Below are 11,083 nucleotides of genomic sequence, written 5' to 3' on the forward strand. Positions count from 1 at the left end.
GGCGGAGATAGGAAGCCTAAACAGAGAGAGCTGCTCCTCTCAGACACCTTAAATCAGAGTCACCTTCCACTTCCACTTCTCAGGAGGCCTGGGAACCCCATCTCCTCGTCTTGGATCCCCATGAGATGCCTATACCGACAGACCACACTCTCTTCCTTGGAGCCAGCCTGAGAGCATCCCTGGGCCCTGTAACCAGGAGGGCTTTGACTTACTCCCTGCCAGCCCCTTGGAGTTACACTCTCCTGCCTCAAGCCCTTGCCTCCTTCCATAAGGTTTTGCTGGATGTAATTTCATGGATGGAGTGGACCTCCTGCAGCTCCCTTGCTTACATCCTGTCTTGGTGACCTCAGGAAAAACAGCTGTAGCCGTGCTGTGAGAGAAACTGGGGCACCTCACACCCTGAGGTGACCCTCTGGGGCTCCAGCTGTCAGCTGCATTTTCTGAAACTGAGTAAAGTCCTTGCCACATGGGCTTCATTTTTTGCTTCATGTCCTTCTGCTGAGAAGACACTGAATAGCCCAGCCTGTCTCCTGCTGCCCTAGCCCGCTGCTCCAAGGCAGCCCCTGGCTGTTTGATCACGTCCTTCATGTCAGTCCCAGATCCCAGCACTGGGATCTGTTTCTCACTCTTGTATAGGGGCCAAAACGTCACGATTTTGAATTTGACAGCCTTGAACCTGCTGCCCAAATCCACACTCACTCCCATAAGCTGGAAAAGAAGTCTCTTTATTTTATTAACGAGTTCAGAGTAAGATTGTGGCATCAATCTTAGCAGCAATGAGAGCAGGAGAGAGAGGAGAGGGATGGAGAGGGATAGACCCAAGAGTCAGGTCCTAGCAGAGTTCAAGGGAGAAGTCTCCCAGATTCACAAAGCCAGAGGAACGACAGGAGAGTCTAGATCGCAGGGGCCTCTTCAGAACGGCTAGCTGCTCCCTCCCTCCATGCTGGCCTTCAGAGGGGTGGCCCGAAGTGTTCCTATGCAGGCCTACTTCAGGGCCAGAGGGAGTCTGCAATCCCTGGGTGCTGGCTGTGGGTTTCCAGGGTGCTTGCAGGCTGCGGTGGCTCAGCTGGCTCCAGGCATGGTGTCCAGGAGGGTGGATCCGGAGCTCACTGGCTTCTACGGGTGGGTTTGGTTTCTCCTCTGAACTTCAGAAGAAGGTCCTGTGGAGAAGCGGAACAAAGCAGGAGGGTGCAGGTCTTGTGGGTGCGCACCTTGCGCCGAGGGCAAGGCCGACGAAAGGGAGCACACCCTGCCCCTTGGAGGCACAAGGCCTTGCCGACCTCTGGATCCCCTCTTGGTGCAGGCCCCAAGCAGCTACACCCCAGCCATAGCCACGGCACACAGGAGGCCAGGGAGGGCGCAGAACGGACACCTGGGATGAGGTAGGAGGGGACCAGAGGCAACGGCACTGAGGTCCCTCACAGAGCAGATGGCAAGTGATAGAAAACAAAGGGCCACGGAGCCCATCCCAGAAGCCATGGCCACAGTTGAGGCCAACTGTCCTGGGAGCATGAGGCCCTAATATTTTGAGAAACTTGCAACAGAAAAGTCAACAAGTCCAGGCTTGGGTCTGCCCCAGATGCTGCCAGCTCTGGGCTTTAGGCCACACCAAACCCCAGTTTCACGGCTACCTACCAGCTCTGTCCATGGGCACAGCCCTGTCACAGGGCAGGAAATACATCCCAAAGCTGGGCTCCACTGTGTCCCACAGATAGAGTCCAGAGTCAAGGGAGAGAGAAGGCACAGAGGACAGTTTGTTCTGAGTAGGGCTCAGCCACAGCAGGTCACAACAGGTCATGGACAACTCTAAGAGGCCAACCCTGGTTCTTTGGACCAGCTTTAATTGCCTCTTAATTGCCCTGGCTCTGGCCAAGCATGGCGGCTTCGTGGAGGTCCCAGAGGGTGGGGCTGACAGGGAAGGGGAATCCCAGGCTGTGCTTCCTTTGGGTTCTCCCAGCCTATCGTGCCTGGTTTGAGGCACCGCCTGTGCCCAACCGAGAATGGAGCTCACTGCTCTATCCTGCTCATTCGGGTGCTATGTGGGACCCAGGGCAGATCCCAAGGGCTGTGGTGAGTCAGGACACCCAGGTCCCAAGCATGCCGCACACTGGGCTCTGCTTGGCTTCCCTGAGCGGGAGGGCCTTTGAGTCCAAAAGAATTCCAGTGTCACCAACAGCAGGCCCAGGTGGCACTTCAGGGATGGCGAATCCCCAGACACCAGTCCCAAGAACCTGCCAACAGCGTGGGCAGCAGACAGCCATGACGTGCAGCGTGGACAGACGGGGCCCTGCAGCCCACCTGCCTATTCATCACGGGGGTTGCCAGGCTCCAGCTGCAGGAGGAACCCGTGTCTAAGCATGGGAGCATTGTCTCCAAGGAGCTTTTAGACCGGCTAGGGGCCTTCGGCTGCAGAGGAGGGAAGAGAAGAGCTACGTACGCAGAGCGGAGCAGGAAACACAAAACAGGGCTTGGTTATTCCAGGCAGAGCTCCACCCGCCCTCTCCCTTCACTTGGCTCCTGCCTCAGGTCCTGCCTAGGCCCTGGGTTCCAGAATTAGTTGCTACAAGACCTTGATTTCTCTAAGATGTACACAGGACTCAGCCTCTGCTGGGAGGGGGAGTGGATAGGCACCGTCATGACAGGCAAGCACAGGGGTGGGGAGGTGATGTGATGAAGTGAGGGTGGGGGACAGTAAGAGGCACACACAGAGGCACAGAGAGAGACAGGGGCAGAGACGGAAAGACAGAGAGAGAGAAAATGGATGCAGGGTGGCAAAGATGGAGAAGCAGGGACTCAGAGCCAGGGGTGGAGAGAGGCAAGAAAAGGAGAGGTAAGAGAAGAGGGAGAGGGATGAAGGGAAGAAGGATGCAGGGGAGAGGGATGGATGGGAGAGAGATTGACAGGAAGGAAGGGGGAGCAGGAGGGAGGGAAAGGACACACAGAGAGAGAGAGAGAGAGAGAATGAGATAGAGAGACCCACACAGATACAGAGACAGGAATGAAACAGACACAGGGAGAGACAGACCATACAGGGAATTGCAGAGAAAGACAGAGACTGGGCCAAGGAAAGCCTGAAGGATGGGGCCAAAGCCTATGGTCCCGGCTGCATGAAGGAAAGCAGCTATGTAGCAGGAAGACCCTCCAGAAAGCAAAAGACACAGAAGTCTTTAAACTAGCTGGTGGTGGGGCAGGAGATGAAGTTCTGAGTGGGGAATCAGAAATCTGAGGCTTTGTCCCAACTTCACTGTTTACTTGGCCTGAGACCTTGAATCTCTCTGGGCTTCAGTTTTCCACATGGAAAGAAGCATCCGGACAAGACCGACTTGAAGGCGGCTCTAGCAATGCTTGAGGACAGTGACTTAGTTCTAGGCTTGCTCTCGCCTGGGAGCTTTCCAGGATCAATTACTGCTAGACTTCGTGTGCTTGGGCCATTCCGTTAGGCTGGATGAGGACTGGGGCTGGGCTGGGGGAAAGTGGCCAAGTTCCCGGAGGAGGAGGAGGGAGAGGAGGTCAGGGGCCAGGCACCTGCATACACTTACAGCTCATCGTCATACTCCTTGGGGGGACAGACGGCAACGACAAGGTCGATCCAGTCCTGTGGGGAGAAGCCATGTGACTCTGAGGCATGCTCAGCGGTCAGTGGCATGTCTGCCCCTGACACTCCATTCCCATGCCTGGGCACCATGGCCCAGGATCAGCCGGCTGGGGCCTTCTTCCCATGGGGGGCGGGGGGTGGGCCCAGGTGGGGCTGGAGGTCCTCCAGGTGGGGAAGGGCCTCACTGTGCAATCCCATGGTCTGGGGAAGCTTCCAGACTCTGAGGTTTCAGAACCATAGAAGCCAGGGTTGCCAGGTCCTTGAATGACACCAAGTTCCCAAATGCTGATCTGCAGACCCTGGCCAGGCATCAACCTCAGAATCACTTGGGGAATTCCTTAAAATTCTAGATTCATGGACTTGGTGCCTGGAAATCTGAGGTTAGGTCCTGGGAAACGGCATTTTTAACGAAGTCCCTAGGTCATTCTGATGCACAGCCAATTGGGGAATTTCAGGCCTAGCTTTCTGCTCCTAACATTTGAATCCCCTCAATGGCATCACTGCCATCCTTAGCTTGTCCATCATTGTGCATCCTTGGCTTGGGTGTATCCAATAAAAATTTTGTGAAATATCACTAGGCCCCTCTACCATGCAATAGCTCCTAATATTGAACTGAAATCTCTCCTCAGGACCTCCCTCCATCCAATCCAATTCTGCCCTCAAGATCACAGAAAACTTTCGCTCCCTCTACCCTAATGTAGCACTTGAGATAGTTAAAGACAGTCATCATGTTACCCGTGAGTCTTCTCTTCTCCACATCCCTTCATGTGGGTCCCAGGCCCATCCGGTCAGCATCCTCGGCACTGAACTTAATACCTCAGGCTCGGCTGCCTGCATACAGTTGCACAGGTTGTGCATTGCACAACATGGGCAAGCACCATTCACACTGTAGTCTGTAGGAGGGCACCCCCTCGGATTGTGCAGTGCACAGCCTGGGAGACCTTATGTGGTGGCCCTGACCCAGGTGGGTGTCTAATGAGCCAGAGCAAACTACCACCAGCCCCTCCTCCATTCTGGGCCCTCTACTTCTGTTAATGCTTTCAAGCACTCTCTTGATTCCTGTTTGGTGTGTACTTAGAGAAGACCTTAAGAGTTTTTCTTGGGTGGGTTGCCACATCTGGTCTTCTGGAGTCTATCTGTGCCACTTGTTTTTTGGATTCAAGGTTGGAAACTGACTTTCTGAATTCTATCTTGTCAGATTAAGACCACTGGCTGGATAGGGTATGTGAGTGTCACCCAAGAGTTACCTGGACCTTGGATATCGGCCCTGGGATGGGGCACCCTGACTGTAAGGCCTGGTTGCAGAGGCCAGGGTTTGAGGCAGGCAGGCAAGGGAGGGATAAAGGGAGGGGGATTGTTCTTACCCCCTGATTCCAGGCCTTCTGCAGGGCAGCCTCAGCCTCAGCCAGGGTGTAGTCCGTCACGATCTTGCCATTGATGGCCATGACCTCATCCCCTTTCACAATGCCACCTGCAGGAAGATAAGGCTGACTGACCAACTGGGCTGTATATGGAAAACGGGGAGTGACTGTAGGGCTGCAGAAGGGGCCTGACTTGGATTCTGAAAGCTCATATGGGCTCAGAAAGCACAAGGGGAAACAATCAACCAGGTTGCTCAAAGGGCACTTCCTTCCCACCTCATCCACACACCCTCACCCCAGCTCAGTAGAATCGGGACACCAGTGATGAATTACTGCCACCCAAGCTTTTGTATGGGCCTCTGATTGCAGAGGGAAGCAGACCTGCATTTCCAGGGAGGTTACCAGAAACACAAGCTGGTTCTATGAGCCGTCCCTCTCTGTGCTCTAGCCGTGCTGGTCGGCTTTAGGTCCCTGAGCAGACTGAGCTCTTTCCTGCCTCAGAGCTTTCACATGCTGTTCCATCTGGTGCACTTGCCCTCTCTCTTTCCCTCTTCTTCCAAGTCTGAGATAAAACTCTGAGAGGTCTTCTCTGACTGCCCACTCAATCTCAAGAATTTTCCTATTATTCTATTAAAGTATCCTGGTCTTTTTCTGCACAGCATTTTTCACAATTTGTAACCATATATCTATTTATTGACTGGTGGTCCCTCCTACCAGACTGTCAGCTCCATAAGGGCAGGGATTGTCTTTTTAGTTCACCACTATATCTCCAGCACTTAACAAAATACCTAGCACAAAATAGGAATTCAATAGATATTTCTTGAATAAATGAGTGATGAGTGATGTTGAAGGTGTTCCTGGATAAGCGGACCTGTGATCTAATAAGCAGTTTGAGAAAAGCTGGTGTTATAAGCTTAAACAGAGCTACTCACTGCAGGACTTGTCAGAACCTTGAATATGCTAATATGCCTTGTGGCTCTCCGAGAAGTAGATCTAACACACATCTTCAACTTCAGAACCCTTTCTTCTTTTTTTTTTTTTTGGAGTAATTTCTCCCAGTTCTGGTGTCCACAGAACATTCTGTGCTATGCTGAAATAGTTTACTCAGGAGCCTTGCAGACATGAAGGTCCACAGGATTATGATGTGTGTTGCTGAAGATGGTGGCTAGGGTGGCTTAAAACACATGTGCTCCTGGAGAACTTTCACCAGCTGCTTGTATGTCCAAAGTAGTGTGGAACCGAACTGTAGACAGCAGTTTCCTCTGGACAGTGGGCCTGGGGAGAGGTAGCTTCCACATTTTCACTTTGTACAAACCCAAGATGCAGCCTCAGGGCCAATAAGGCAGTGGTTGGGCTGGGGCTTTGTAAGGTGGGGAGGGCCCAGGAAGCCACCCATCCATCCTGGTCCTCTTTCCCTGCTAGACATGGCAGACAGGTGGGGCCAGCATCAACCCTTCCCTTAGCTGGCACAGGAAATGAGGACAGAGGTGGAGCACATTGGCCAGGTGGGCAGCGGTGGGCCATGGCAGCTGCCTAGTTGAGCAGGTCCCCCTTCTACGGCGGAAATGAAGGCTCACGTGTGGCTGTGAGGGGCCGAGGTCACCAAGGCCCGGGGTGGCAGAGCTGGACTCGCCCTAGCAACCCACAGAAGCCTGGCTGCCAGTGTGCCCAGGTGACTGCCATCACTCCACCTCCTGCCTCAGGTCCACACTCATCCTCCATTCTACCACCTTGGCTTGTGGGAGAGACTCCAGCCTAGCGCTGCAGAGAAGGGATCTGACTCTGGGATTCCCTGCTCTGGCCTGCAAAGGTGAGGGGCTCCTCCTTCAAGGGCACCTATTCCTCCACAAAGGACTCAGGAGTACTGAAAAGCTGCCCAGACTTGGAAGAAGAAATCACTAACAGTGGAGTTTCAGACACTGTCAGGTGAATGGGTTGATCGTTTGAGGCACAAGTCTGTGCTGGGTCCACAAAGGCTTCACTCAACAGCAGGGGTGTTTTTGTTGGTAAGGGGATCAAGGCCAAGCAAGAAGATCATGCCATAGGAGAGACACAGGGTAGGAGGGGGCAGGGCTGCAGAAGGTCCCAAGCAGGGGTGGCACTTGTGCTGGGCAGTAAAGCGAATGACCAAACTGCTTGGGTTCAAGCCCTGCCTCCATCCCTTACTGGCTGTGGGTCCTGAACAAGTATTATACTTAACCTTTCTGTGCCTCAGTTTCCTACGATGTGAAATGAGAGTGGTAACGGTATCTATTGTAAGAATTAGATGAGTTAATACACATGATTACTCAGACACAGGTTACGTGCAGGTACTTAGAATAACATCTGGCACGAGGTTAGTTCTTGACAGATGTTGGCTCTTATCATTATGAAAAGGACGGGTAATGTTTTGATGGTTTCTCTCTTGCCTTTACTTGTGCTGTCCTCTCTACCTGGAAAGCCCTTTCCCTCCTTTGCAAGGCTAGCATCAACTTATCTTTAAAGGCTCAGCTCAGTATCACCCCTGTAGGGAGCCCTCCCAGCAGCCCTCTTTCCCTTGATAGGTTAGGGGCCTCAGAGTTCCCACAGCATCCCTCCACCCTCTCAGTCCTCTGCCAGCCCACAGCAGACCACACTGTTATCGTCAGCACCTGGCAATTCTGAGGATGTTTTCACCACTAGATGGGGAGCCCCCGGAGGGCAAAGTGGTGTGTGGTTTGCTGTGTGCCTGCAGATCCTGGCACTGTCATATGCCTACAGGTGACATGTGGGACTGATGCATGAGTGGGCGGATCCAGGTGGGAGGGCATTCCTGAGAATGGTCAGCCCACTCCCAGAAGGCTGCTGTTTGCTTTCTTGGAGGATCCTGTATAACCATAGCACCATCCCCGAACTGGGGCATGGCTGGTTCCCACTCACCGTGCCGCTCAGCGGCTCCGCCCTCGTAAACAGCCGAGACGACCACCTTCCCAATCGGGGAGTCCACACCGCCTTCCAGGGCCAGGTCTAAGGCTCCCTCCTGGTGAGAAGAAAACAGGCCTTTGGAGCCAAGCAGACAACAGGTTGTGGGCACCTGGGCGCCCAGGAGCCTCTTGTCGGGGCCACAGACAGGGCGGGAGAAGCCATGGGGCAATGGCAGTGCCGTCAGGGAGGAAATGGGGCATGGATGCAAAGCGGGGCCTGGGGGTGTGGTCTTACAATAGCAGGGGGTGTTCCCAAGGGGAAAGGAGAGTGGGGATCTGAGGGGTCCCCCAGGAATCACCTTGAGAGTAGGAGAAACAAGGGACCAAGATGGGAGGGGGCAGGGACAAAGAAGCGTGGTCCCCGCCTGACCTCCATGTGCCCGGGTACCTTCTTAATGCGTAGGAGCCGGACATCCTTTCCTACGATCTGCTCCGGGGTGAACTAGAGGGAAAAGACAGTGGGGATGAAGGATGCCTGCCTGAAGGATGCAGGTGGGGGCAGGGGTGGGAGGGAAAGCCAGGCACCTGTGGGACATTGGGCCCCACAGAACACATGGTCAAGGGGACCTCGCACAGCCTCATCCCCATCAGTCTTCAGCTGGAGGTCCCAGGCCCCACGGGGGCCCCATGGACACGCACATACAGAGATCGTTTTTCCCTGGGATTATTGTGAGGACTGGGCGAGAGCATGCCTTGTAAATACACAGCACAGTGTCTGGTATGTAGTTAGTGCTCAGCAAGTGTAACTGTTGTTGTAAACCACACACACACACACACACACACACACACACACAGAGTTCACAATGGAATGCTGTTTGAAAGGAGCCTACACAGGGAAGAGCAGGTGGGGCCTCCTTGGGGCTGTTCACACGCCCAGCCTCATCCCCAGGGCCCTCAGAACCCACAGTGCACCAGCACCAAACACACCGTAATCCCCCACCCCCAACTCCTGGGGTTACTCCCCAGGGGAGGAGAGCTATCTCTCACCATGGAGTAGGGGTCAAAGCCTTCCTCGTATTTCCGGAAATCCTGGAAGCAAAGGGAGGGTGTTAGGGCTTCAGAGCAGAGGCCCTTGAGAGTCACTGCAGGAAAGAAGCTTAGGGCGGAGGAAGACGGTGAATGGCTAGGAGGTAGGGGAGAGAGTGGCGGGGTGAGGGGGTAGTTGTGGACTGCATGGGGGATTCGGGGGGGGAGGCTGGCAGCCCTGACACCCAGAGCGCCCCTGCCCGGGAGAAGCGGGAAGCTACGGGAAGCATTTGAAGGACCCTGGCCCTGGATCCTGCACTGTTCCAGAGGGGTGGGCATCTGTGGCTGGCAGCGGCACCTGCTGACATCTAGGTGGTCTGGGCAGCCTTGCTGAAGGTCTCATTGCCCACAGCTTCAGGTCTTTTAGGCCCTTTCTCAGCTCCTCCAAGTGCCCACCTGAGGCCAGGTCCAGGCTCTGGGGGTGAAGCCCAGCTTTTCTCCACCCAGTGCTCTGACCCCAAAGAAGGACAGTACTGCTCAAGAGGCTCCCTGGGGAGACCAGTCACAACATGATGGGCATGGGGAAGGGACATCAGGCACCCAGAGGCAAAGGACGGCTGTCTGTGCTTGCCCAGCGCCTGCACTGTTCTTAATGTAATGCTTATCTAGAAGGTAAGGCTCCCCCCAGAACCTAGCCAGGGGAGGAGGAGGGGGACGCTCAGCTCTGGGGACCTGGGTGGTGGGAGCTGTGGGAACAATATCCCTAACAATATGCCCTTCTCACCAAGCGAGGTGCTGAGAAGGGAGAAGGGGAAGCAGAGTCGGAAAAGCACTGTCTTCCCAGGACTCACACACAGAGAGCAGGAGCCCGGGGTCCATGGATTGAGGGGCCAGGCATGCTAAGCCTGAGGGCAGCAAAGCCTCAGTTAGTCCCCACGGGAAGGTGGGAGCAAAGGGGAAGCCCTGTGATAGGTGCCCATGCAGCCTTGCTGGACTGAGTGGAGTCACCCACCAGCATACAGTCACCTGGGCCACACCAAGTGTCCCCTGGGGCCTGTGGTTGGCATCATGGGGAGGTCACCGCCTCCTCTATGCCCAGCATGCAGCAACCAAGCTCTGGGCCCAAGACGGGGGCCAGATATCAGCAGACGGATCCCTGGGCATCTGCCTGCCCTGCCTCCTCACTCGCCTTCATCTCCCGGGCTCAACCCCGAAAAGCCTGGGGGTCTCCAGCCTGGCCCAGCTCTGAGGCCACCCCCAGGTTGGTGTGTGGGTGTCAGGGCAGCAGACAGAGGAAGGGGTGCAGCAAATCCACGGGCAAGGGGAGTCATTAGGCAGGATGTGGAGTCAATTCTCTTTCATGGAGAGAACCCTGCCTATCCCTGGCTGTGTCTTCTGGAAAAGTGAGCAGGGCTGGCTATGGGCCTCCCTCTCTCCTTCCCTCTGAGAATCTGCTCTCAGCGACAGGCCGGATGGCGAGGACTTGTGTCTTATGTGAATTTAGATTAGAGACCTATAAGCCACTATCGTGGGTTGGCCCTTGAAGAGGGAGTCCAGCCCTTCGTCCAACAGATGGAGACACTGGGACCCAGAGAGGTGACATGCTCAAGTCACCCCGTCAGTGGGCAGTGAGGTGAAGGTCTGACTCCCAGTCTGGGCCCTTGGATTCCTCACCTTCCTGCCTCTCTCTCCTCGAGACCTATTTGTGCCTTGAATAACAAAACCCTTAAATGTCTATTTCATCCTGAGAGGCAGGATGGCGTAGGACTTAGGAGCCCAACTATGGAGGCTGACCTCCTGGGTCAAATTCAAATCCAGGGTCTGACATTAGCTGTGCCATCAAGGGCATGATTCCTAATCTCTCTGAATTGGTTTCTCATCTATAAAATGGGGGTGGTAAAAGCACTTACCTCCTAGGTTCTGGTAAAGATTAAAAGAATTAAAGTACATAAAGTATTTAGAAACAGTGCTTGTCCAGAAGGGAGTGTCATGATATACTTAAAGTGATGAAACGGAAGAACCTACAACCAAACTCTGGGATTAGAAATGAATTACAGGGAAAAAAAAGGTAAAAAACACAAATACATGGAGGCTAAACAGTACATTACTAAATAACCAAGAGATCACTGAAGAAATCAAAGAGGAAATCAAAAAAAATCTAGAGACAAATGACAATGAAAACACGATGATCCAACACCTATGGGATGCAGCAAAAGCAG

The 11,083-nt window shown here is 54.1% G+C and overlaps 1 protein-coding gene across 1 annotated transcript in view; it reads right to left on the reverse strand.

Annotated features, from left to right (window-relative positions):
* Nucleotides 1-706: 706 nt before the first annotated feature.
* Nucleotides 707-11,083, reverse strand: part of USH1C (USH1 protein network component harmonin) — a 48,769-nt gene continuing 38,392 nt past the window's right edge. Inside the window, exons 16-21 of the mRNA XM_024731594.1 lie at nt 8,886-8,927; nt 8,287-8,340; nt 7,855-7,954; nt 4,960-5,066; nt 3,540-3,595; nt 707-1,160 (exon numbers count right to left, since the gene is read on the reverse strand). Of these exons, the coding sequence (XP_024587362.1) occupies nt 1,148-1,160; nt 3,540-3,595; nt 4,960-5,066; nt 7,855-7,954; nt 8,287-8,340; nt 8,886-8,927 (372 nt within the window). The 3' untranslated portion in view covers nt 707-1,147. The remainder of the gene's footprint in view (nt 1,161-3,539; nt 3,596-4,959; nt 5,067-7,854; nt 7,955-8,286; nt 8,341-8,885; nt 8,928-11,083) is intronic.

Source organism: Neophocaena asiaeorientalis, unplaced genomic scaffold (genome assembly GCF_003031525.2).
Source record: "Neophocaena asiaeorientalis asiaeorientalis breed wild unplaced genomic scaffold, Neophocaena_asiaeorientalis_V1.1 scaffold571, whole genome shotgun sequence".
Classification (NCBI taxonomy): domain Eukaryota; kingdom Metazoa; phylum Chordata; class Mammalia; order Artiodactyla; family Phocoenidae; genus Neophocaena; species Neophocaena asiaeorientalis.